The sequence below is a fragment of the Drosophila obscura genome, unplaced genomic scaffold (genome assembly GCF_018151105.1).
Source record: "Drosophila obscura isolate BZ-5 IFL unplaced genomic scaffold, ASM1815110v1 contig_4, whole genome shotgun sequence".
In the NCBI taxonomy this organism is placed as follows: Eukaryota; Metazoa; Arthropoda; class Insecta; order Diptera; family Drosophilidae; genus Drosophila; species Drosophila obscura.
This window is the reverse complement of record NW_024542828.1, coordinates 10567362-10594841: the sequence shown is the minus strand read 5'-3', so window position 1 is coordinate 10594841 and position 27480 is coordinate 10567362. Positions and strand designations below refer to the sequence as shown.

At 41.1% G+C, this 27480-nt stretch overlaps 3 protein-coding genes across 9 annotated transcripts; 2 read left to right on the top strand and 1 right to left on the bottom strand.

Moving 5' to 3' along the window:
- The first annotated feature begins 385 nt into the window (after window positions 1-385).
- LOC111070249 (anoctamin-1) lies at window positions 386-9654 on the top strand. 5 transcript variants are annotated; one of them, XM_022360664.2, is made up of 15 exons: window positions 386-1025; window positions 3797-4175; window positions 4234-4302; window positions 4450-4521; window positions 4774-4934; window positions 4999-5167; window positions 5234-5354; window positions 5417-5528; window positions 5591-6149; window positions 6213-6416; window positions 6479-6940; window positions 6997-7172; window positions 7236-7341; window positions 8777-8915; window positions 8974-9654. In XM_022360664.2, the coding sequence occupies exons 1-15, from the start codon at window positions 697-699 to the stop codon at window positions 9165-9167; spliced, it is 3252 nt and encodes a 1083-aa protein (XP_022216356.2). In that variant the 5' UTR covers window positions 386-696; the 3' UTR covers window positions 9168-9654. The 5 variants fall into 5 exon arrangements, with proteins under 5 accessions (XP_022216356.2, XP_022216354.2, XP_022216357.2 ...); XM_022360662.2 differs by having other exon boundaries at window positions 4450-4545; XM_022360666.2 differs by lacking the exon at window positions 386-1025 and adding an exon at window positions 2046-2122 and having other exon boundaries at window positions 4450-4545; window positions 8974-9653.
- Window positions 7367-8420, bottom strand: LOC111070253. Its single transcript, XM_022360671.2, has 4 exons — window positions 8040-8420; window positions 7861-7982; window positions 7643-7799; window positions 7367-7582 (listed from the first exon to the last, which is right to left on the bottom strand). Exons 1-4 carry the CDS (start codon window positions 8230-8232, stop codon window positions 7470-7472), a joined length of 585 nt encoding a protein of 194 aa, XP_022216363.1. The 5' UTR covers window positions 8233-8420; the 3' UTR covers window positions 7367-7469.
- A 636-nt stretch (window positions 9655-10290) lies between the features above and the next one.
- LOC111070072 (organic cation transporter protein) lies at window positions 10291-26791 on the top strand. Of its 3 annotated transcripts, none has more exons than XM_022360373.2 (7): window positions 10291-10641; window positions 24253-24544; window positions 24606-24836; window positions 24966-25224; window positions 25294-25711; window positions 25780-26286; window positions 26352-26791. In XM_022360373.2, exons 2-7 carry the CDS (start codon window positions 24446-24448, stop codon window positions 26593-26595), a joined length of 1758 nt encoding a protein of 585 aa, XP_022216065.1. In that variant the 5' UTR covers window positions 10291-10641; window positions 24253-24445; the 3' UTR covers window positions 26596-26791. The 3 variants fall into 3 exon arrangements, with proteins under 3 accessions (XP_022216065.1, XP_022216066.1, XP_022216064.1); XM_022360374.2 differs by lacking the exon at window positions 10291-10641 and adding an exon at window positions 19202-19437; XM_022360372.2 differs by lacking the exon at window positions 10291-10641 and adding an exon at window positions 21822-22404.
- Window positions 26792-27480: the final 689 nt, after the last annotated feature.

Here is a 27480-nt window from a genome sequence, read left to right as displayed (position 1 = left end):
ATTATTTTATACCTTTCATGTATATATGTACATCTGTACATACGTAGAGTCAGCTGCTTTTTTCTGATAAGAAAAAGTATTAGTGGCTTAGCGATATTTTTCTATGTTCGATACTATCGTCTCTAGGAGATTAGGATGTGGATTCGATTCGAATCGCTGTTCGTACCGCTGAATGGATTTTAATATAGAAACACTAACAATAACTTAATAAACTGGCTTGACCTTCAATTGCTATTCAAAAATCTGTGCATATATCGACATTTCCAAAAATCGACTCCAATTCTACATACGATACGTAGTTATGTGTAGTGTCATACGACCATAAGTAGAATCAAATGATATATATCGGTATTTTGATATATTTCTCATCCCTATAAATTGGCAAACCGTTTTTTTTCCTCTCACAATCTCTCCGCGCGCGCTTCTTGCATACTCAATAATTATTTAAATCTACGCTGCACTTCCTCCAGCGCAAAGTGCAATAATTGAATTGTGATATTAGAAATAGTGCATAACAATGCAGCGGCACAGATGAAAGTTGACCCTGCCGTCAATATTTTTGGCAACACACAAACACACACGCCGCGCGCGCACACACTACTAACACAGATGCCTTGTGAAAGTAGGATAGAAGTGGTGGGGGGAAGCAGCAAGACTCCGCGGATTGGCTAAATTTAAAAGTTGCCACTAAGCAAAATGCTAAATTTAGACAGCGCCGAAGAAGCGTCTACCCCTCCGGCAGACAGCTTGCAGCTTCTGCTGGAGGAGGATGAGGGGACTCCTGCGACGCCTGCTGTCCATCTGGAACCGCCATACACCACCCCGCTGGCCCCCTTCGACATGGAACTGATGCAGCGCGTCGGACTCAGCGATAAGCTGAAGGGCAGCAGAAGTCTCTGGGAGGGCAGACACAGGAGCCGTACAACGACGGATTTTATGGACCAAGAGCGGGATGCCGCCGGCGAAGAGAACCGAAGGTCATCAAGTGATTCACTCTCTGATAAGAGAGCCAGATTCGCTGCAAGGTAAGTCCAATGGAATGGAGCTGACTATATAGAGGAAATATCCATTAAAGATAATTGCGGCTAGTTTTTGTAGACTGTTTTTCTGTAATTGAGTTGGATATGTTATTGTTGTGGATACAGGGTGTTCTAGCAGTAAGTTTTGGGGAAATAGATAGAGGAATGTTTTCTTTCCACTTTCAAGAGCACCCTGTATGCTTTGATCTGTCTTTTATGTTGATCATTCGCACTTGCTACTGCTATATGCATTAGGCACATAAGCAGAAACTGCGATTCACTGTTCTTAGACACATAACCTTAGATAAATAAACTTCTGCTTCCTCTTTCGGATGTGGACTGTCAGTCTGTTCTTCATCATTCAGTGACTCACAGCCAGCGAGCAGATTGTATGGGCAATCAGACATCCCCCTGTTCTGGCGACCCTGTCTGAATATTAATCTACAATTTACGCAGTAATTACCCAATGAACTAATTTCCTATCACAAATAGCACATCAATTTCCCTTTGTGTTGGAAATGGGAAATAGAAGGAAGAGAGGGCGCCTTTTACGTACAAATGTACCTGCCATATGATCTCTGGGCAAACATGTGCTTAGAGTTAGCTCGCCTCTCTCTCAGACGCCAGCTGATTGAAGTACTGGCTAAACTGGGCAATTGTTGCTTGGCAACAGGTGGATTTGTGTGATGCCCTCACTTAGACTACACGTTCTTTATGAAAATGTAAAGCAGTATTTTATTTTATGAAAGTTATATTAAGCGCAGCTTAAATTGGATCAAGCAATTCGAAAGCCGCTGCTTTGTTTAACCGGTACTTTAGTCATCCCAGGAGTGTGTGGTGGGGGGGATTATCATATGCCGGCTTGTCTGCGTCTTGCTCTTCGCCCAGCTGACTTTTCGGCTCTCTCTCTTGTTTCTGCTTGTTGTTGCTGCTGCGCGTTGGGCACCTCACTCGCTCTTTGGCGCTCTCTCGTTGTCAGTGCCAACGCTTGTTGGATTATAATTTCAATTTTCTGAGCACTCAATTCTCAAACATCGGGCGAACCAGAAGCAAAAACTCGCAGGAAAGATTTTTCCGTGCTAGATGTGATATTACACCCGCTGGTGGGTCAATTAATACCTTTAGGTATATACATACGCCCGATCACCTTTCGCAGAAACGGGTTTGCCGTAGTATTTCCCCTTTTTGTGTCTTGTTGTTGCCTGTGGATTAATCATCTGTTTCGCGGGAGAAAAGTAAAAGACAACGGTTTCCTTGCGTGTGTGGGTGTGTGTGTTTGTGCATCTTGCGGATCTTGTCGGTCGGATGATTAAACGGATCATGCATATACTCGTTCAGAATATAGCATAACATCTACATACATTATATAAGAAAAATTCGGGCAAATAATTTTCCGTCACCTTTCGCTGCTTTGCTTCCTTGGATGACAAATATTCGAAAAAGCAGCGCCACAAATGCTTAATAAATTAGTGCCGCTCTCAATGTCTCTCTGTCTGGCTCTGTCTCTCTTGGCCTTGATAAAAACTAAAAAAATGCCAAAATTTCCAATGTGTGGGCCTACAAAATAACAATAACAAATTGTGTGTAAATTTTCATACTTGAGTTTTTTGTTCGAAAGAAGTTGAAGATAATTATGAATCGCCGCGAGCCAAGGCTGAAAAGTGTGTAAAATACGAATGCTTGATGAGCCGAGCCATACACGAAACAAGAGTACAAAAGAGAATGGAGGAAACATAAAGCTTAACGAGAGATTTATGGAAGTATGACAAAGACAAAGTTCAGTCCCTTTATAGAATTCCGCACTGCCGCATATTCTAGGGTATCTTAAGCTTCGATCACCGGAACCAGGCGTTCCTTTCGTGATTCCACTATATAGTTTTTCTCCGGTGGCTGTTCTATTTCTAGTCACTGCCAATAAATATTTTGCATATGTATGTACTTATAAAATGCAGTGGTTCCCAAAATTCATTCTACTCTGCGGAAAATAATTTGTACTCATTTTACTTATACGGACACTTGATACGTCTGAACCATATCTCCTATACCCTGGAACATAATGTTTTTGACAGCCATCTCTACATGTTATTGGCTTATCATTTTTCCCACTTTATTTATAGCTGATAAGAACTTGTGCTCTGCATCAGCCACAATCTTATTAAATGCCACTCAGCATCTTTATAAATTATTCCCCACTTATGAATAACTTCAATTACTCATTCGATTGCACTTTGGCAGTTAAGGTACATTTTGTATTGTATTATTTATGATCGGATATAGTCGTGAATCATAGGAGAATTCTCATTTTTGCAAGCTCAGCCTCAGCCTTTCCACACAAAAGCGACTCACATGAGAAGCTGCTTTTCTAGCGCTCGAATTTCAAGTGTTTGCATATATTATTAACAAATGCTTTTGCCACATTATCAACTGAATGTGAAGCACTGCACTTAGCTCTTAAGATAATATACTGAAAAGACTAAACAGATGGAAACAGACTGCTGGCTAAACAAATAAATGCTGAGGAAAAATAGAGAAATTATTAACTGATGTCACGTGTGTGGGGGCTGCTCTCCTATGCGCCCATTAAATGGTTCAACGTGTTCAAATTGTTGTAGCTTTGGGGGTTCACCCCGGGAGTGACCTAAATAAGGTGAGGGTGTAACATTAACACGCTAAGCGGGGGGTCCTATGGGGACATTAATGGACATCAAACTGTTTTAACCAATAGCCACGACTGAAAGCATTCCATTCCATTGCTGAACTTACATTCTCTGTTACAGCAACGCCTCAACGCTCCAACTGCCAGAAGCTGCTGCCGGGCCACTGGCCAATGGCAAGAAGAACTCCTCCGACCCAAGCAACCATCATCATCTCTCAAGCCCCTTGCTGCCAATGACTGAACCCACTTTGGGGAATAATGGCTACGATGAACGCGAATGCAGTTGCCCCAGGGAGTTCTACCAGCGGGAGGAGATCAACACATCGCTGTTCTTCGCGGACTGCACGCGCTCCATTGACTTTGTGCTGGCCTACAGGATCATGGCCCATGAGCCCACCGAGGCGGAGAACACAGAGAAGCGACGCGTGTTCGAGGCGAATCTCTTGAGCCAGGGCCTAGAGGTCGAAGAAAGCCAAAAGGATCAGATATGTTTCGTAAAGGTAAGCCTGGAATTTCTGCAAAAGAAACCTCATTAATGTGTGTCTTTATTCTTTGCAGATCCATGCCCCCTTGGAGGTGCTGCGTCGCTATGCGGAGATACTTAAGCTACGGATGCCCATGAAGGAGGTTCGTTCGTTCGTCTTTTGTAGCTCACATTTAAATCATTGCGGACTTTTAACCCTGTGTTGAAATTGAGTTGAATCCCATTATTTTTTTTTCTCTCTAAAAGTATGATTTCTTGTATGTTCTTAATGTTTCTTTGTGTGTTTTTAGTCCTTGTGTAATTTGCGTATATATGAAAGAACGAATCGTCTACGGAACGCGGCTCAATACTTATCCAAGAAGGTTGGCCCAGACGTTGTTGAATCAGTTAAATATTTTACATAATTAAAACCTCTAAAACCTAGGCCTTAATGTTGTTTGTGTCCAGCTGTGAGTTGCTGTATGAAAGAAAACCTAATCCCGAGCCTAACATTGTTGTAGAATTATCAATTGAACATATATTTGAATACCTTTTAGTGAGCCATTGCTTTGATTGTCTTGATTTAAATCATGGCATTTCTTATTGAATAATCTATATTCTGATAACTCTTGCAGATCCCTGGCATGTCTGTGGTCAATCGTTCGACAAAAAGCATATTTTCTAGTCTGAAAACCGTTTGCCAATTTTTTCTACGGAATATCCATGTGGATGAGCATATATTCCCCAAGAGAGCGCATCGTTTTACTGCCATTTACAGTCGCGATAAGGAGTATCTGTAAGTGGAAAGATATTCAATTCCCCTAGCCATATTTTCTTTAATTTACGCTTCTTTTTGTTAGATTTGATATACGACAGGATTGCTTCTTTACCACCGCCGTGAGGTCGCGCATTGTGGAGTTTATATTGGATCGTCAGCGTTTTCCTGCCAAAAATCAACATGACATGGCCTTTGGCATTGAACGATTGGTGGCAGAGGGCGTCTACTGTGCGGCATATCCATTGCATGATGTGAGTTTGTTTACACAAGATATATAAAAGGTATTTTTAAACTGATATTTACTCCTTTTTTTTCAGGGCGAAATAGTCGAAGCGGGCACCATGAGAGCTTTGCTCTACAAGCATTGGGCCTCTGTGAAGAAGTGGTATCGCTATCAGCCTCTGGATGACATCAAGGAGTACTTTGGTGTTAAAATTGGTTAATTTGTTTTACAAGCACCAAAGAGAGGCTGTTTTACTATATGTATATTCCCTCCTCAGGTCTGTACTTCGCCTGGCTGGGTTACTACACCTACATGTTGCTGCTAGCCTCCATTGTGGGTCTAATATGCTTTCTATACTCCTGGTTCTCCCTTAAAAACTATGTACCTGTGTAAGCTTTACAGTTCTGTCATCCACTGTAGCCCCAACTAATTGAAAATTGCTCTGTTTTAGCAAAGATATTTGCCTGCGTGCTAACACAAATATAACCATGTGTCCCCTCTGTGATTGGTGCAACTTTTGGGACCTAAAGGAGACCTGCAATTATGCCAAGGTCACGTATCTCATCGACAATCCGAGCACGGTTTTCTTTGCCGTCTTTATGTCCTTTTGGGCCACCCTCTTCCTGGAGCTGTGGAAGCGCTACTCTGCGGAGATTACCCATCGATGGGATCTGACGGGCTTTGATGTCCATGAAGAGCACCCCAGGCCGCAGTATTTAGCCAAGCTGGAGCACATACCACCCACCAGAGTGGACTATGTGACGAACATCAAAGAGCCAACGGTTCCCTTTTGGCGCATGAAGCTGCCGGCGACTGTTTTTAGCTTTTCGGTGGTGCTGCTGCTCATCGCCTTGGCTTTTGTGGCTCTTTTGGCTGTGGTCGTGTACCGCATGTCCATGCTGGCTGCATTAAAAGTGGGCGCCAGTCCCATGACCACCTCGAGTGCTATTGTTTTGGCCACTGCCTCGGCGGCTTTTGTGAATCTGTGTTTGCTCTATATCCTCAATTATGTGAGTATGCCACTTCAAATTATTTGTTTAACTTATTTATCTGATTTTACCCTTTCTGTTCAGATGTACAGCCACCTTGCGGAGTACCTCACAGAGCTGGAAATGTGGCGCACGCAGACGCAGTTCGATGATTCCCTGACACTCAAGATCTATCTGCTGCAGTTTGTCAACTATTATGCCTCGATATTTTATATAGCCTTCTTTAAGGGAAAATTTGTGGGACATCCAGGGCAGTATAACAAACTGTTTGACTATCGACAGGAGGAGGTGGGTCGCCACCATTGAAAGTAACCTTCCATTTGCTTATATTTCCCTGATCTCTCTTCCAGTGCTCTTCTGGTGGCTGCCTGACAGAGCTGTGCATACAGCTGGCCATTATAATGGTGGGCAAGCAGGCCTTTAACACCATACTGGAGGTATATCTGCCCATGTTCTGGCGCAAAGTGCTGGCCATTCAAGTGGGATTGTCACGACTGTTCAACAACGCCCCAAATCCCAACAAAACCAAAGACGAGCGTTGGATGCGCGACTTTAAGCTGCTGGATTGGGGCGCACGCGGTTTATTTCCCGAATATTTGGAGATGGTTTTGCAATACGGATTTGTGACCATTTTTGTGGCAGCCTTTCCGCTGGCTCCGTTCTTTGCTTTGCTCAATAATATACTGGAAATGCGTTTGGATGCCAAGAAACTGTTGACACACCACAAGCGTCCCGTGTCGCAGCGTGTAAGGGACATTGGCGTATGGTACAGAATACTGGATTGCATTGGAAAGCTAAGTGTGATTACAAATGTGAGTGAAACAGGGCATATCCTTAGGGAAGCATCTCTAATTACTGTATTTTGTAGGGCTTCATCATTGCCTTTACATCGGATATGATTCCGAGACTGGTCTACCGCAATTATGTCTCCAAAGACGGCACCTTGAATGGTTATCTGGATTTTACACTCTCCGAATTCAAAGTCTCCGATTCACCCACCTTAAATAGCCTCGCAGGCGATCTCTCAAACATAACATCGTGCAAGTATGGCCTGCCGGATGATTTTCTGTTTGGAATGTGATACCAAAATGTGTTTCTTTCTTGCAGATACACAGACTTTCGGTTGCCGCCCTCATCACCGGATAAATACGATTTAAGCAGCATGTTTTACATAATTTTGGCCTGTCGCTTAGGATTTGTGGTGGTCTTTGAAGTGAGTTGAAGGCGAAAACTGAGGCAAAGTAGCATAGATTTCGCTTTCCAGCTTTAATTTCATTTTATTTTCCTATAAATGCTTTAAGACATTGCTTTAAAAATCAAATCCCCTGAGGATACTTAGTTTCAGGCATTGAATGTATGCGGATTCTGTTGAATGGCTTCGATATTTTCATTTGGTGTAGACTTAAGCTTCCGATAGAGCGCATATATGCCATAGGAAACCAATGCATTGAGCACTACACACAGAAAAATCAATTAAAATTTAACCAAAAGATATAAATTATGTGATAGCCCACCTAAAAATACGCCGAAGATGAGACTGCGCGCTATCCGACGATCCACTGCGGCATCCACTTCATCAATTCGAAGTTCTAGACTCACAAAAATGCCAGTTTCCACGGCCATCGATAGATAGGTGTTGATCAGCCAAGGGGCAATGCAAACCAGTCGTTTCTGTGGATAAATCCAAAATTTAAACAGGGAATATTCCATATTTTTATGACAATTCCATTACCTGCTTAATGCCATCGACTAGAAGGCAGGCCACTGCCAGATTTATCAAAGCCTTGACCCAAATAATGAGTGTGGCAGTCATGTAAAAGACCTGCGAGAATTCACGCACCCAGAGATAATCCACTGGAAAAGTTCTTTCTCTTTAGCATGCATTTATAACTAGGTTTCTTTCTGATTTACCCAAAGTAGAAACAAATGTGCCAAAGGCACTCAAGGCCTCCACATCGTTGGTCTGCTCCCATCTCTCGATATCCAAGTAATCAAAGTACAGATAATACGTGGAGGGGCAGAGTATGCTCAGGGCTATAAGGATGTCCAGTACGGCTATGCTAAGACCCACTGAGGAGAGGCTCAGAAATTCAAAGTATTTCATTTTGAAGGGCTTGAACTGTTGGAAGTGGTAGATGAAGTCCTTTTATTATTGATTTTAGCTGCTTAATCCTTGAATTTGTTAGTTTATAATCGTATCGTATCCTTTGGTTATCCTTTGCTATCACACACACCACGTCCGCTCGTCTCGAAGTATTCAAAGCTACTGTCTGCAATGTTCCAACTGTCGTGCAGAACTGCCCTACCGCAACTTATCCATTTAGTTGGCATTTCATTTTATTCTATTTTCAGTTTCTTGACATTTTGCTGCCTCTCTCTCTCTCTCTGCTTGTGCTGCTGCCAAAGTCCGATCTATGTGTGGGGGTGCATGCGCTGGTTTCATTCTATGGGGTTTCTATGTGCGTTCCCAATTCTCCCGAAAATATTAGGGTTGAGGCTAACACCTGTCTTAGCCCGTCTTAGCCAATTGCATTTACTGTCGCTTGACTGGAGAACAAATACGGCTTCTTCGTCCACAGCGGGGTGGTGTGACCCACAAATGATGGACAAATGTTGACATGATGATGAAATATTATTCTCTTTTTCAGAACTTTGTCGCTCTGGTGATGATTCTGGTGCGCTGGTGCATACCCGACATGAGTGTGGAGCTAAGGGATCAAATCCGTCGCGAGGTCTATGTCACCAATGAGATTATCATCGAGCAGGAGGCACATCGTGCTCGGTTTGGTAAGAGACATAATCCTTTCTTAAAGATATTCTTTATACTAAAAGTTCATTGTTTCAGAGCGCGCCAAGCGCAGCAGTTCGGTTCTACAGACCTCACCCGACCAGGAAATGGATGCCTCTTCGATCCAGGAACCCAATGCCAAGTTCATAAGCATTGAGAAGCTGCTCACCGAGAATCTTACACAAGTGGAACTCGATGCCATCATCCATCTGTCGGATCCCCTCACAGGCATTGCGGGGGCCAACGCCTAAACGAAAACTCCTCAAATTTGTGGCACAAATGCAAATGCTCCTCAAACTGAATCTCCAGCTTTAAGTTTCGTTCAAAAGTGATTCAATGTGTTATGGAATGGATGTTCCTTTCAGTCACTTAATTAGCCTTTAATTTTCGACTCAATTGTTGATTTTGGTTGAAAGCTTTACTCATTTGCACAATTGTTATATAGGTTCATCTTTTTTACTACAAATGCTTAGCACAGACTCAAAAGTAGTATAAGGAGTGCCCCTCCCCCGCCCCTCAGTGAGTGCCAAACAATTGGCAAATAATTTCCTTAGTGAAGAAATCTCACCAAATATTATAGAACTCAGGCTCTCTCTCTCTATTTTTATGATAGATAAAAGTATATATTTATGGCATTCATCGCATTGTACATTGTATATTGATGTTGGTATATTGAAATCTCTATTTTATGTTGGATCATACAAACAATAATCGTAATAAAAAATGTATTTTAAATGAAGCGATTTAATGGAAGCCTTTTTGGAGGTTCAGAATTTGGAAATATTTGTAGATTCCCCATATATAAATTATATATTTACAGGACGTATCTATCAATTGCCTGTCAGTTTTACAATCGATTGAAAAATATGTTTTAGATAATATTAAATATGTATTCAATGTATTTATTAAGTTTTAAACAGACTTCTAAAACGGTTTGTAGATTACTAATTTGATCTAAGTGTTTCAGGCTGATAGCTGTATCGATATGCCCTGCTGTTCCCATAGTAGCGCTCTGTGACGCCATCGACCAGCCCTGGTTCTACCATCCCACCCCATGCCAAATCATTTTTGATATATTTTTTGTTGGCCAAAGAGCGTCATGGGGCGCAACAAGCATGCATTTTTGTTGCCCCCAAAGCATGAAAAAGTTCCCCAAAAGAGTGCGCGCTCTCTCTCTCGTTGCGCATGAGTCGCATTAATGACGTCACTAGAGAAAAGCGTGTTCACGTCGGGTCGGCACGACGCCATTTCAGCTGTTTTTGCCCTCGCTGGCGGCAAGCACATTGCGGGCCATAAAACAAATAAATTTTCATTCGTTTGCCTCGTTTTCCACAGTGCAGAGTGCCGCCGCCGCAGAGAAAAGCCCCCGCCGCACGGAGAAGCGAACAGCCGAGAGTGAAACGCGGCACTTGGCTGCTGCTGCTGCTGTTGCCGATTCGATTCCTGTTTGGGCGATTGGCTTTCAGTTTACTTTACGGATTTTCCGAGTCAACAACGCAAGCAAAGCAACGCAGGACCAACGCCATGCGGGGTTCGTTGGCCGTTTGCCGTTCCCGTTGCCATTGCAGTTTTCCTCGTTTTTCCGGTTGCGTTGTGGCCACTGGCCAGTGCAGTGCCTTTCCTGGTGCCTTTTCCCTGACGACTGCATAGTGGACGAGACTCCACTGCTTCGTTGTCCTGGGAACTTTCGAAGCGCTGTCCATAGGTCAACGTGGAATCTTTTCGGTGAGTTATGAATGCAAAAGTTTCTGCTGTTAATTTAATTGTATTATTATGATAATTAAATGCCATGGAAAACATTTTAAAGCGGCTTAAGGCATAAGTTCTTTTGTTTGTGGTTTCCTCCCAGCTATCGATTTTTGGTAGCCGGCAAAAATATTTGAGCATAAAGAAAAACGTGTCGTTGTCCCGCTGCAGGGTAGATCTCTCTCCTTGAGGATGGGAATTGCGACAGTTGCAGTGTCCTTTGTGCTGAGAGCGGAAGGAGGAGTGATTCTTTGTTGTGTTGTGACAGCCATGGAAATCCAACTAAGTGCCAACGATACCCATCAAAAGCGTTGATTCCCATCAGCAGCAGCAAAGGTTCCTTGACCTTCCGCAAGCTTAAAAAAAAAACGATACAAAAGAAAACGATTAAAGGAAAAACTTTTTGGGGCTGCCTTTATGTTAATGGTGCTGATTATTGATTTAATAGAAGAAGCTTCGCTCCCACTCTGTTTTCCTGGGAAATTTAATATTAATTCAATAATTGCACAAGTGTACCCGCTCTGGAAACGCTTAAGCAAAGTAGTTTCAATTATTTACTTGGGATTCGGTTGCCAGCCAGCTGTCGTGTGGGTCGTGGGCTTTAATTACCCTTCGGGTCTATCAACCTCTGACCCTCTTCCTGCGTGGATTACACTCTGTACACACATGGAGTGCCCGCAACCCCCTCTTCTACAAATATCCCCTTAAAAGAGTGCTAAATAATGCAAAAACATGCTCTAGTCGTAGGAGGCTAGCTTCCTGGTATTCGTGTTGTTTTGTTTATTCAGCGAGATATCTCCAGTTCTGACATTGAATAATGATGTGCTGCTGCCTGCTGCTGCTGCCTGCTGCTGCCTGCTGCTGCCTGCTGATGGTAATGCCTTTGGCAGCATGAATATGAAATGAAATACATTTGGACAACCTTATTCAGTAAAATCCAGAGGGGATAACCTCTTTCATTCAATGAATACTGTTGAGAAAAATCACCCATGCGACAGGTGAAACGTGTAAGGTTTACCCCTGGAGGGTGCCTACCCCCCAAAACGTATCATCTTTAATCTTTGAATATTTTATTTTTATGGATTAATCATCAATTTCACCTTTCGAATGGCACTTAGCATCCCAGCAATCGCTAACATCTAAATATTTAGCAATAATTTCGTTTAAATTACGTATACGCCGTGCTCTGCGCAATGAACATTTCCGGTGAAACGGTGAAAAAGGCGAAACATTTTGCTAATTTAATTTCTTATTTAATTTCTTACATTTTGTGCAGCATTTACGCTGCAGCAAATTCCCACATTGTATGCCCATTCCTTAAACATTTTATGTACCAGAAAATCAAAGAACCAAAACAGAATCCATCAGAAACCAAAACTAATTGCTTCGATAGGAAAACAACAGAAGCCAAACACTCAAACAGGAACCAACAAGTGGAGGCTGAATGAATGGAATTTCCTTTTCAACATGGGGAAAAGCATAAAAGCAGGAATCCATAGAAACGGTTGACGCATGGAAAATTTTCTCATATTTTTGTGGGGGCTTAAGGGGGCTTTCTTTGTATGCAATTTCCTACCCAAAACTTTTGCGTATTTATCACCGTGCCACACGCGATTTGCTTGCTTATAAATTATAGCAATGTCTGCTCTTCCTATATATATTGTGAATGTCCTTGAGTTATTCTATAAATAGAATCCCCCCTGGTGAAACTCTCAAAGACAACGATGTCAAGTTCTGGTGACACACGACAGGGGATTCTCTATCTACCCCCTTGGATACCACTTTGGACACCGCTGTGTGTCCGTTTCGTTAGCACAATTGTAAAATATATTAGATAGTAATTTTCACTTCTTATATACATACATACATACGAGAAACACCACGCACAATGCTCGCTGATGATTTATTGGCAGTGTTTCTGTTTCTGCTGCTGCATATATTTGGAGTAGGACTTGGAACTCCTCTGTTTTAATTGCCTGGGTGAAAGCCGATCCAGTTTCGATACAATACAAGCCCAGCCGCCTGCTACAATCTGCGTCATTCGAGCATTTAATTAATTTGTTATTTTGCATCGCATTCGCATCCAAATTAGCGGAGACATAAATCCAAGCCGATAAACAGAAAAACCCACTCAAGCATAAGCATAACTAATTTTAATTTAAATCACACGAGTAATAATTAAGAGCGAATCATCCAGAAAAGTTAGAGGTGATTCAATTTAACATCAGGATTAAATTAGTAGAATTAAGGAAGGTAATCAAAACACTAAGCAGAATCATTTCTGTACCTAATTTTATTTCGATTTCCTATTTTTCATCTTATTCCAAATCTCTGCTCATTTCCATTGCTCTTCACCCATTTATTAAATCATTTCCCTAATCAATTATCTCCCCCAATCCCCAAAATCCTCTTTAATCCCTAAGAATTTCACTTGTTTCTTCACTTTCTGAAACCTTCAGCCATCCATATTCGCCTCTTTCTAGCCGCAAATCACTTTTAAAGCTAATTCCAAAACCCCATTGATACTGTGTTGGATTGTTAAACAAATTAAACTGATAAGTGTCACACTTTTGATGGCAAACAAGGAACAGTTCTTATCAGGGGGCATTTGTTTGAACACCTAATTAATGAATGGAATATATTAGAGGAGAATGAGATACAGGGAAATCTATAAGTAGTATATAATTCTCAAATTAGTTTTCTATATCAAGTTTAAATATTATTGACATGTGAAACTGTCGTATTTGATTAATATCGTAAATAATAATTAAGTACATATGTTGTGGGTGGCCTTGAATTAATCAAATCAATGGTAATGTTACGATATCTAAGCAAGGTCATCTCTGTAAACCTTTACTATCGCTATTATCAGTCAATATATGATATATTACTTACTCTTATAAGAACCTTGAGTTAAATAGTCTAAAAGGATCTAAAGTGCAAATATAGAAACGTGGGGGCCTAATTGTATTTATATAGAGGTGGCAGCAACTGCGAGAGTCAACAAATGAGTAAGCAGATTCATTGGACGTTGCCAAGAACTGAAAATCCCACGAAAATAAAACATTTCTGAAGCTCAATGTGAAGGTCGTCGCTAGAACTGGCAGCGTGAGTCGATCAGGAAGCAATAGACTTGATAAGAATTATTGCGTTTCCTGTAACGACCTGAGACAAAATCTTCCCGAACTGTTCAAAGCTCTCCTGGGTGGAAATTCAGTCTTTCTAGATATTTTCTATTCACATATTGCTTAGAATAATCAAAGTCATGCGCGAGGGGGCAACTCACGCTCTGATTACCGACTCACGCGCCCACCTCTAGTCACAGGCCACGGCGACGTCTCTGCCGACCGGCCGTTGCTTGAGTGTTTTTATCAGAGTTACGCTCTTTTGCAAATGAATGCGGTGAATGCTCTCAAACAAATCGTCCCGCCGCACAAAATAATTAAATCAAAAATTGTATTTTGATTTTTGTGTAAAGACTACACAACTGCTGACGTCATTGGCGGGGTGAAACAACAAAACATAAAAATCAAGCGCAAATTGAACCGGTTCCGTTTGGTTAATTCGAACAAATATAGCACACAAATAATTAACAAAGAACTGCATAAATCAGTTTCCAAATGTTTGTACTGCACTATTCTCTTTCATATTATCAGTGCATATGTCTGCGGAGGGGGAGAGGCGAGGGTTAATCCTAGTAGCCTCTTTCTTACCTAAGTTTCCCCCTCCTTCAGGCTATTGCGTTGTTTGGTGCAGCGTGGAAAACGCATCGGCAAAATTCTTATTGCGTAGTTTCTCGAACTCCAAAATGGGGTGGCTAAATCCCAAAAGATGTCCTAATAGACAAAGGTTCACAAAAGTGAGAGGCATTCGTTCATATTTTCTGGTAACTCTCTCCCTTGTAAGAGAGATGTCTAATGATGACTCACCTCAATTGAACAAACCTTGCCAACTTACGTTTTGTTCCTTTTAACGCTCTTACTCCCTCTCTCCCTCCCTCTGCCCAACCACGACATCTTTCCGCAGGCGATCTAAAACGCAGTTAAGCTGCACTCTCTGTCTCTCCTTTTGCATTACAGGAAAGCAACAACAAAGGCGCCGCAGCAGCAGCAGACAGCTGAGCGGAAAGCAAAAGACCCAAAGAGAGGGGAGAGGGAGAGTAAGTGAGCGTTAAAGAACGTGAGAGAGCATTACAAAATGAATTAGAATCTGATGGTACCCTAGCACTTACACATTGCGAGGAGGGGTATGTTGATCGGATGTGTATGTTGATCGTACATAGAAGAGAGAATAGAAAATATAAAATAGAGAGCAGTTGAGAGGGAGAGAGCTTCAATGACCCAATCTCTACTTACCCATTACAGGTCATCTGGCCGTCGTTCCTATGCCTTGCTATCGGTACTTGTTTTTAGTTTTTCTTTGCCAAAGTCATGGCCGATATTTTGAATACCTGACGCGCGGCGCGAGCATTGGAGAACAGTCAGTCGTACAACGGACAGCGCTCACTCGGGCAGCAGGCTATACAAAATACAAAATAGAAAATAGATGAGCATAGCACACGCGACATCGAAACGTAACGGAACTGTAAACTGTTGCTGCAGTTGAATGAAAGTGTCGCCACGGTACGGGACGAATGGTAAATCGCAGTGCAGCTTGTATAAGAGACAACAAACTAACGGCAAATTGATGGGATTTGAGGAGTGGAGAGGCGGAATAGTAAGACGAAATCATTCTATATTTAAACAATATCCCAAAGTGCAGTGCTATGAGAGTCCCTCTGTGTGTGTGTCTGTGTTTGTGTGTAAATTAACAACAATTAATTGACGACAATTGAAGTGCAGTTCGAGCAGGAGGCGACAGACAGCAGCATCATGCAAATGGTTTCTTACAGGCGAGTGGAAAGTTTCCGTTTCTCTGTTACCGTTTCGATTTTGTATTTATTTTATATTTATTTTGTCGCCAAGTGATTGGTGAGGTCCTAAAAATAGCAATTAACAAATTTATGCAATCGTCTGCGCTGCATATTCTATGTGCCAATGGACGCGTATCTAGGAAACGTTTTCTATTTGGTTTTCCCCACTTTCCTTCTTCCTTGTGCCCCCACCAACTGGTTTCGATTTAGTTTTCTGGATCACGACCAAGAAAAACACACACAAACACACACATACGTTTCTCTGGCCTTGGCCAATATTATAATACCAATGTTGGTCCACAAAGTGGCAAAAGTGGCGCTCTAGGGAGGCGAAGGAGGAGCAGCCACTCGCGCCACACTTTGAAATGTCAATGGGGGTTCCGCTGCTTTGTGGGGGATTCTGTGTGGGTGCATAGTTTACACAGGGAAGAGAAGTGACTTTAAAGACTCTAAAAGGGGAAGGTTTTTTATGGGACAAGGAGCTGACAGTATTCCTCAAAGGAAAAGGAATCCAATGCAATATATGTATGTGATAAGGGTAGATATACGGTAGATATTTTTTGCTTTAACGGGCAGCCCACAAGCATTCGATTAGATAGAATAAAGCTCTTCCCAATCATCAATCAACTCTTTAAGTAGATATTACTTGAACTCACCACAGGGAAGGGGCATTTAGAGTGCTCCCCAAGCAATTATAGGTACGTTTTTGTTGCACTGTCAACTGTTGCAGCTAAAGGGAAAGGAAACGCAGTGATCGACGGAGAACTATTATCTTGGACGTTGGACGTACTGGGCTACGTCTGGGGAACCAGTTGGATCTGGTATATTATTTTATATGCATATACACAGATGATAATCTCGATTGCTTTCGTGGAAGCAATCTCCTTGGACGGATCGCAGCGCAACGGATCGCATAACTCGTTTCGGAATCGCTGAGATTTGTAACTGGTTTCCTAGACTAAGCCCCAGCCCCCCATGGACTAATGACATTTGACCGATGCCGAACTCTAATTCAGAGGAGTGTCCGGGGGGTACTCAATCCATCATGATTGATGCCTGAAGTTTGCACTGAACTTGTTTTTTCTAGATCCAACAATTATGCGCATAGCTTAGATAACAAACAAAAAAATTGAATCAAAAACAAAAAGTTTAGTCACGTTTTTGACTCAATTTTGTTCAATGATAAAAGACTCATAGATTTCCATGTGTGTGTGGCGCTGTTTTTTTCTGCAAACAATAAACAAATATATTATATAAAATTTTAATGCCAGAGACGTCCGTCGCTCGTTTGGGTTTCGATTTGGAGGGCCGCCTATTAAAAATGTTTTGCACTATTTTTTTTGTGTTCAGAAAAGAGTCGTTCAACGTGTTTGCTCCCCCCGAAACGATCGAAAGTGTCTCCACCGACCATAAAATGTTAATGGGGGTCTGCGTCTGGGTCTGGGTGTGTGCCTGTCACTGGGGGGGGGGGTTCTGTTGTCTGTCGGTTGTCTGACAATCAGCTGTTATGTACACACGATCATGATTCAAAAGGTAAACCTTTTGTTTATTTCGAACCGATTCATACCAGTTTCGGAAGTTCTGAGTTGTTATAGGGGTACGGGTGACTTGTATCGCCCCCTCCCATCTGATTAATTTGTTGTGGAATATTTCCAATGCTTATGCTGGCGGTACAGCATCGCCTCATGCCAAAGAGTTGTGTGCGGGTCTGCGCTGTCTCTTATGACATCATTTGCATAGTGCCCTGTCCGTAGGGGCTACAACCGCCTCAATTGTCTTCTGACTCGACACTTTCATTCATTGATTTGTTTATGCAATAATTGATTGTGTGCTGTTTTATTTTTGTTTGAGTCTGCGGCTTTCTTTCTGTTTCTAGCGAATTAAATTTCAAGGCTTGGGAGGAGAATCGAATCGGATATTCAAGTGTGTGCTTGTCGTTGTCGTTGGGTCAATGGAACTTTGGGTGGAAAGTTTTCTCGAACTGATCGGAGAATTTCAGGATAGAATTACAAAGGTTTGTTCACCGGGATTTTCTGGGAAATTTTAAGTTTTTCCAGATGTTACGATATGTATTTCCGGATTATGTAATAATAGCTTAATAGCTAAATTTTCCTTGAAGTGTTTTTTACTTTTTATATCGAAAATCTCATATGTATATTCTTCTAATGTACTTTTAATTGAACTTGAGTTTTATCTTCCTTGGAACATATGAGAGCACTAATCAACCTGAGGGTAAAGAACCCAACAGATGGTAACCCCTTCAATTGTTGCTAATTATTGGAACAATGTTTGCGGGGAATACCCCTCTCCCAGTGGGTGATTTGTCTAGAGAAATGATATTTAGGTGCTTCTATAGACCGAAAGAATCTGAAGAACAACGAGGAGAACTGCTGACGCCATTTGTCGAGCAATGCGAGCATATTTACGAATATTGTACGTTGCTGTATGGCTGATTGTACGAGTCTTGAATGCGAATGCCACGAATGCCTCGAACGGGGCTCGTAATTGGTTACAACTGACACAAACCAGTCTGGTTCGGATGGGCCAACACACAACTCAGCGATGACTTTGACCAGAAACAGAGAGAAGCAAGAGAGCGAACGAGAGCCATGTAGAGAAAGGGGTAGGCAGGGAGAGCTTTATCAATGTCCTCTTATCAGTGGGAGCGATCTTTTATGGGCGGATTTCTCATTGTTGCCAACGCTTTGCCATGGAGAACTTTGTTCCGGTTAAGGGTTTATGGGGTGTATGCTATGCTATATCTAATCTAAGCGTAATTCCGACCAATTGTGTTATTTCGGCATTATGTTGTCCATGGAAACAGTTGACTGCTGGATCTTGCTCTGCGGAATTATACAGAGCCGTAAGCCTTGTGGATCTTATATTCTGCGAAGTAGACGGTCCATGGCATGGACATATGTATGTGGATTGCAAAGATTTTCTGTAGATAATATTTTTTTCTTTATAAGATAGACCCGCATTTGAATCGCATTTAAATTCCATCTGGCAGGCGTCTGCGTGCGCGTCTCTCCCTCTGCTCAATCATATTTCCCCTTCTAATAATAGTATTTGTCGCTTTCAGTTATGTTTCGATTACGCCTTAATTGATGCTAACAGTTCTGTATGCATTCATATCTATTTATAATGAATAATAATTCCCCTGCAAGCGAACACACAAAAGAAATTGTGTCATAAAAGATTAATCAGCAAACATTTGAATCAATTGAGAAATTGGATCTGTTATTTCTTATCTGTGGGGAGAGTCACCCCACAATTACCAAGGAAAACAGACATGCATGTGCATGTCCCATAATTGCGTAGAGAAGAGAGTGGGAGTTGAAACAAAGACAGAGCGAGAGCAGGGTTGATGGATGAGAGTGAAAGGGATAACATTTGTTCTACTCCAATGAGAGAGCGTAGCATTTACATTTGTTCTTTTGCAATGTGAGAGAGAGAGTCGTTGGTTCTTCTTTAATGAGAGAGCGCTTTACTACCATTTACAGTTACAGTTACAGAGAACAGGCAGCGTGGGTCGCTGCTGCTGATTCTGCTGGCACACGCGAAAGCGTTTAAAACCGCACACATTCGTTGAACTTGAAGTCAAACCGTTTTCAATTGTCGTCACGCGAGCGCAGCAGCAAGATCAAGCGTGCAGGAACAGCTGTTCCCGAGAGAGGGAGAGAAATAGTTGTTTTTGTTACTTTTGCTCTCGCAAGCTTTCGCCTCGCGACAGGAACCGCCGCCACATCGGCAGAAACAGCTGCAATTTCAATGGAAAATTAACCAAAAATACACCTAAAAAATCGACGCAAAATGTGATTGTTCATAATAGATACTAAAATACGAGTATTATACTATAATTAGTAAGTTCAATCTTTGATTACTATTATTATAAAAAAACCATTTTCGAAATATTTCGCAAGTTTGTGTGAAAATAAAGCAGCGGCAGACCGCAACAAAAATATATTTGTGGGTCGAATTTAAAGATTTCTGTGAATTTCGAAGATTTCGAGTGCTAAAAAAAGATAAATCGCGATTCAAGGACCCAAAATGATAGTTCCTGAAAGTATTTTTGGACAGAAAATAAGTGAAAAGGTGTTAAAAGTGATTCTTAAAATATAACATTTATAAGAGAAGCAAGAAAGTTCCACAGATTTCCTCCTTTGTTTGCTTTGTTTGACTCCAAAATATATTTTTTAAGCAAAAATCTATCTTAACCTACCATCCAAATCGCCTAACACCTTTGCATAAGCATAATCCATGCGTTATTTTTATTGATTCTTTTAATTATTACACATCCAAAGATGGTCGAAAATCTCGCCTTTTTTTTAATTAACGCCTTTTGGATTTATGTGCATTTTTGTTGTTGTTTCTTCAAGTAGGTGTAAAATTTAGATAGGGAGTGTAAATACAATTAATGCCGGATCAGCCAAAAGCCAAATATTAATCATCTACTCGTAGTTCGATGAAAATCCCCTCCAGCACAAGCTTCGGATAGCATGTAGCATGAGTAATATGGCGATTGCATCGAGAATTTCCCTAGAAATTGGATACAATAAAAGAGTTGGCCAGCTAGGGCTTTTCTTTGTTCTTTTGTTGTCTCTCGAACACAAAGGAAAATGCAAGGCTAATGTTTATATACATACATATGTATGTATTTCCCCACAGTTGATCCATTAAGTATCAATAAGTACAGTTGCCACAGAAAAGAGCGAAGCACGTGTTTGCTTTTTTGCTTTTTTAAGGGGGGGGGGAAAGAGTGATATGGCATTGACTTTTGGAACCACTACGCACTACTCGTAGTCATGATCGTATTCGTATTCGTTCAAGTACCACTCCCTCGTTAGCACATTCCCCCCTAAGCACAGACCCCAAAATATGTCCCCTATGTCTGCTGCTGCTGCTACTTGAGTATGTCGCGACTTCGATGTCTGCTGCCTTTTGGCCATTATCTAATCGCTGCAGTACTTACGAGTAGTAGGTTTTCCTTCCCTCTTTTTGTTGCCATACCAAACTTTATTGGATTATAATTGCATTAAGTCATTAGCTCAGAGCTTTGATTTCTGATTATGTGCACGTTATTTATGTCTTATTGTGTTTTAACTACCAGTGTTTGAAGTGTCCAATAGATTTGCTCGATTTTTATTGAGAAAAAGTTTATTTACACAGAGCGCTTTCGCTTAGTTATTGTATGCGAAATCCCTATATCTTTATGCAGCTTTAATCTCTTTTTCATTTGCATCCTAAAAGAGGATTTCTTCTTATTGAAATTTTTAGATAACAAAATGTTTAAAAATATTCACCTAGGCCCAAGACGCATTCTCTCACCCCAAAACAAAGTGTTCTGTCTATCTTTAGACTCTAACTACATTAACATGGTTTATTTACCCCTTACTTAAGGCAGTAGCTTTTGTGGTTTTGTGACTGCCAATTTGTCATCTTTTTCGGTGGCGCCTGCTGCCCCATATAACCGCATTTAAACAACAACAGACAGCAAAAAAGAAAGCGACCTCAAAAAAAAAAGAGATCAAAAATCTCCAAATAAAAAAGAGAGCAACAATTAATACATATTACAAAATGGCCAGCTAATGCAAAGTTTAGTATAAGCAATTAGCAAAATAATAAGGCTATGAATCAGCCCAGGAAATTCCCCGGTTGAAAGATATATTCCCGTAAGATAATATATATGTATGTTGTATCTTCTTATTTGGTACAAAAATTGCTTAATCTTTAAGCTTCAAACTAACGCCAAAAATCGAACAAAAGATAGACCGCAAGAAAGATAAAACGTAACTTATTTATAGGGCAGCTAAATAAAAGAGACTCATCGATTTGTACTTTGAATTTGTTTAAAAAATTAGCAGGGCAATTTCCTTCAAGGCATGCGCATATCGCATATCGTATCGAGAGAGATTCAAGAGATTTGGAGATCACAAGGGTTCGCTGGGAGTATCCCCCAGTATCAGGGGATATGGGGATGTAAATCAAATCGAAATCGTATCGAATCCAATCAAGTATACGCCTCACCTTGCCTCTGCCATGCGGTGTTGTGTGTGGTGCTCGTAAAAATCACGACTCGAGTTTGCTTTTTCACAGCTTTTGAATTTAATTATTAACCGTGTCTTGTCAGCGCAGTACCCCCTCAGCCCCTTCACTGGCTGTTGAACGCTCTCTGAGAGTGTCCGAGAACAGCTGTTTGGCATTTTTTAATAAACAATCGTTGGCATTTGGCAGCTCAGTCTGTGAGGAGCATTCGGTGGATACACAACGCACCATCGCACATACTACAACTCTTTAGATTATACCGTCGGCCGCCGACAAACGGGCCTAAGCGGGCGCCTCACATAATTCGGCAAAAAGTTAACAGAAACAACAAAAAAAAAAAGCGAAAACTATAAAAAATAGACTATACCCATACGGTTGTGAGTGTTTTGTGTGTGTTATCCGGGACAAACAAATAACTGAATCCATTTCGGAAATAGCAGAACAAACATCAGACATTTTCATCAGTTCTTTGATTGGCTTTTTTGAGGCGCGTGTGCCGTGCGTTCCTTGAACTTTTGTTAGATATATAATATATAGAGCATCTCTAAAGATATATGTGAATTGTATCTGGAAGATAAACATCAAGTGGCTGACAGGACAGGGGATATTCTCTTGTTTCTACGCTGCAAGAATTTTGTTTTCGAATTAAACAACATTCATTTTTTGGCTGCTTCGCTTTGTTCGCATCGTTCGTAAACAACAACATTTCAACATTTTCCGAGTTGGAAAACCGAAATTTCACATCACAACCAACGGCAGAGAAGAGTTTTCCCGTGAACATTGAGGTAATTAAAGATGTGTGATTTCAATGGGGAAGGAAACATTAATTATGAATCATCTTTTAACGTTTTCGCTAAGTCTTTTAAAACTTTAGATTAAGTGCATCCTTTGGGCAATAAAAAGACTCGTTAAGTGATAAGTTATGGATAATCTTTGTATAATTTTTATCTTAAAAGTTTACTCAAGACTTTGTCTGGGGTCTACTTTGTGTTTTGGCGTTTTCTAAATGCAGATGATTGTGAAAAAATGTGCTACTAATTGTAAAACTGAAACAAAGTTGGAGGAAATTTTCATATCCGTTTTTCTGCATAAATGTTGTTTAATTAATATAATATTCTAAGAAGTTTACTTCAATGGCTGTAAAGCAATTTGGTTATGCGATTGAAGCCTTGAACATTTCAACATTAAACGAGATTTTGTTTGTGTAATCAGTTGAAACCTTGGAAATGTTTTCATTTTTTAACAAAAACAACAGAATGTTGTTTCAGTTCTTGGGAGAGAACTCCACCAAATGGCGGGGGGGCTACGAATGGAAGGGAGCTTCAAATGGAGGGGAGCCACCAGAATGGCAAACCAGTTGCATTTAACCGAAAAATCTATGCTTGAAAGCTTTCGAAAATTTATTTTATTTATTTATTTATTTTAGGTGTGAAAACAAATCTGAAACAAAAGCAAAAGCAAAAACAAAAACAAAAGCCATGCGAGCCAAAACGAATGGGTAAAAAATTACAATTTTATTCCTAGAAAAAAAAGAATTTGTGATTCCATTACCATTTCCATCGACACGTGCTCCGCTCGCTATTGAAACTCGATTGTTGCCTACTTGACAACAGTCTTCCAGATTTGTCGCCGCCCCCCTACAGAACAGTCTCTGCCATTAGTCAGCGATCTACTATAGTTTTTTTTAGTGGTTTTTGTGTGTGCTTTTTTTGTTTTATCTAAACGAGCGTCTATATAAATATTTGTGCCTAGTGATAAGCCAGCCAGCCAGTCGACTGTTTGCTGAGTTGTAATTTGAAATGTGACCTTAATTTCAGTCTGTGCCACACGCTTGTTTGCCCCCACATCTGATGATCGGATATGTGTTATCATTTGGGTTTTATCTTTGGGATTTGCATACGGTAGTCATTGATTAACCCAATCACACAAAGATTAGTCCTAATCGTTCGGCCCATATGTTTTGTACGTAACGAGTGGGAAATACGTTACCCCAATTGTTTTCCCCAATTGTTTTTGCCGCTAATGTGACGATTGATGTGTTAAATAAAACTATTTATTTGTGGATGACATTTCTATTGCCATTTCAGAGCAATTAGCGAGAGACAACGTGGGCTCCATAACAGGAAAACAAAAGTTGTTGAGTCTGATAAGGGGTTATTAGATCATTGTTCCTTGGAATTGCAATGATTTTTCATCTTCATTCTTTCATTCTATTCAGTTCAGAGATTTTCTTCTTCTGTTTTAATTTTTTCTAAGATTTCTCTTGGTTTTTCATGAAAAATAACTTTTCTCATAATTGATTTTCCATGAAATGTTTATATATAGAAAAGTGTAAGGAATGAAATTTATTCTCTGGGTTCTCCTTTTACTTGTTCCTAGAAATAAACTTTAGGATACCAAATGCGATTTCTTTCATTCATAATTAAGTTTATATTTTTATTTTATTTGTAGAAATTTAATTTATTTCTTTGTCTGCTAAAATGCTGCTTATTTTTCAGCAATTATCTTATCTAAATGCATCCCCAAATAAACAAAATAACATTTATCTGTATGTTAAATATATCTAAATGATATGGCCGTTCAATGACCTTGATTTATGATGTCTAAATATTATATATTTTCCGTTTCTTCAGACAAAGCCAAAGGAACAAATGTGATTTGTGATAGAAAACCAATGTGAAGACCGTTGGCATTTCCCTACCCACAAGAAACAACAACAGCGTCACAACAACAACGTCACACACTCAGACGCCATCCACAGAGTACAAATTAAAGCCCAAGACACAAATCTAAACTTTTGGATTTGCCATTTAATTAAATTTCAACATGGATTTCGATCAGATTCTGGCCAAATGTGGCGATTTCAATCGCTATCAATTCATGATTCTTGCCCTTTTTGGCTTTATCAATATCATCGTATCGATGGTAAGTAATTCTTTATCCTTTCAAATTAAAATTTCTAATAATATTTTGATCTGTTTTCCAGCATTACTTTACCCAGACAGTCATTAGTTTTGTGCCAGATCATTGGTGCTATCACGATAAGTTGGTGAATATGACCTACAAGGAGATTGCTGGGATCTATGCGCAGTTTGAGGAGGAAGCCTCGTGCACACGCTTGGACGATATCAATGGCCACAATGTCACCGTCAGCAAGGAAAAGTGCGACAAATGGATCTATAACTATGATTTTGGTTATAGATCAATGAATACAGAGGTGAGGCTGCAAGAAAGGGGACTTTGGGTGAACTTTACTTCAAATAAACCAATCTTAAATCAACCCTAGATATCTTTAGGGGAAAACATCCCATACTAACGTATCTTTTCTTCTCTTCTTCGCCCATAGTTAAATTGGGTTTGTGATTCCGCCTACAAGGCTCGCATTGGACAGTCGCTGTTCTTCATTGGCTCTGTCGTGGGAACTCTCTTCTATGGCCTGCTCTCCGACAAAATAGGTCGCGTGCCAGCGCTGATTCTCTCAAATTTCTGTGGCTTTGCTGGAGACTTTTCCACGATTTTCACAAAGACTGTTGGGACCTTTACACTCTGCAGATTCATATCCGGACTGGCAGCAGACACGAACTTCTATCTCATGTATATTATAGGTACAAGTCACAGCTGATTTAATGAATGTATCAAACATGAATCTAATATGAATATCTTCCCTTTTGTAGTGCTCGAATATATACGCCCCAGCATGAGGACATTGGGTCTCAATATGGCCGTGGGTCTGTTCTACTGCATGGGTCTCGTCTTCACCCCATGGCTGGCGGTGCTCGCGGGCCATTGGCAGATCTACCTCGCGTGCACCTCGCTGCCCATACTGCTGGTGGTGCTGTACTATTTTGTGGTGCAGGAGAGCGCCCAGTGGCTGGTGACGCGCAATGACATCGACGGCGCCATCGTGCGGCTAAAGCGCGTGGCAAAGTTCAATGGATGTCGCGTGACCCAGGCGGAGTTCGATGAGTTCCGACGCCACTGCCAGATGACGCGCGAGATGCAGGGCGGCGACGAGAAGAAGACTGCAACGCTATTGGACATGTTCCGCACACCGCGAATGCGCAAGAATACGCTTATACTTTTCTTCAAGAGGTAGGCTCCCAGATACATTCCCCTTTGGTCCATCAAATACTGACAGAAATTCGCCTTGGTCTTTACAGCATGGTCATCACTCTCTGCTATGATGCCGTCTCTCGTAACGTCGAGGGCATGGGCATCTCTCCGTTCATCATGTTCTCGCTAAGTGCCTTGGCCGTGCTGCCATCCAGTATACTCCTCGTCCTGCTGCAGGATCGCATTGGCCGCAAGGGCATGGCCTCGGGCTCCCTGCTGGTGGGTGGCCTCTTCACCGCTGCCGCTGGCATTGCCATCGCCTATCAGCAGCACAATCACAATGCCATTCTCCTCGCCTGCCTCACGATTGCCGCCAGGTTTGGTGTGGCCATCTCCTACGAATCGGGCTCCCAGTATGCCACCGAGCTGATTCCCACGTGTGTGCGGGGACAGGGTGTGGCAGCCGTGCATGTGGCCGGGTTTGCGGCATCCTTCTTGGCTCCCTACATCCTCTGGCTGGGAACCTTCTTCAAGGCGGCGCCATCGATCATTCTGGGAATACTGTTCTTTGCGGGCTCTTTCGTGTGCCTCTTGCTGCCAGAGACATTGAATAGGTGAGTGGGCGTAATGGGAGGAGCATTCGTCTGGAATTATATTTAAATTTCTTCCCTTTTTGCAGGAGCCTACCCACCACCATTGAGGAGGGCGAGGTCTTTGGCAAGGGCGAGCGTATGTTCGATTTCCCGTGCCTCCAGCACAACCACGACGACGACGAGGAGTCCGACTCGGAGCTGGAGAAGTACAAGCGGAAGCATTCGCTGATCGATGCCAAGCAAATGGAATCCTCATCGAATGGCAAGCGCAAGCAGTCCCTCATCGATGCCGATCGCGAGGAGCAGGCCCTCAAGGATGCCAAGCACTGAAAGAGCAGCAAATCGATTGTCGTTTCACTTAGTTTATAGTCTAGCTAAACAATTGTATTTGCCTCTAAATCCTACTCCATAATACCCCCACCCCCCAAACAATTATCACTTGAATGCCTACACAAATTCAGATTGTGTGCTCAGCCTTTTCTAATAAATATATACATATATATAGATTTATTTATATATAAGCAGTATGTATATATATACATATATATATATACTGTATCTTTAATCTAAAATCCCCCCTCTAGCTTGTAATCTTGTAGCACGTAGAAATTGTGTTTTTTCCAAAAGCTCCCATTGTGTATAAGAACGGAAATCGTATAGTTAACACTTAAGCGGCACAAAAATCACTTAAAATCAATGAAACAATTTTTGAATACCTAAATATTAAGAGTTTTTCATATGTACATAATTATACAAGACTCCCCTTTCCTCCTTCATCCTCCCATAACTATTGACTATTCTCACTTTATTATTTCGATTTGATTTCGATCTTCAATCAACAAATGAAACAAAAGTATCGTCTAAAGAAAACTGATAATAATTATATATGTACTACTATATAGAGAAACAAAAGCAAAGCCTATAAAAAATCGTATAAAATATACAATGCAAAAAATAATTTAAAAGAAAACAAATTATAGCCAGAGTTTGGTTTTGGGTAGCAGAATATTTTTATAATATTTTTAATTATTCTAAGAGTTGGTATTTTATTAGTCTTAAGATACCATAGGACATAGGGATATTAATTTGGTATTTAATTAATAACTAATGATTCGTAGATGTATGCTTTCTTCTTACTCGGTTGTGTGTAGAAGCTGAAAGACATGTTTTATGCAGGAGTATAAATATTTTTAACGACTGAGAAGCCTAAGGCTT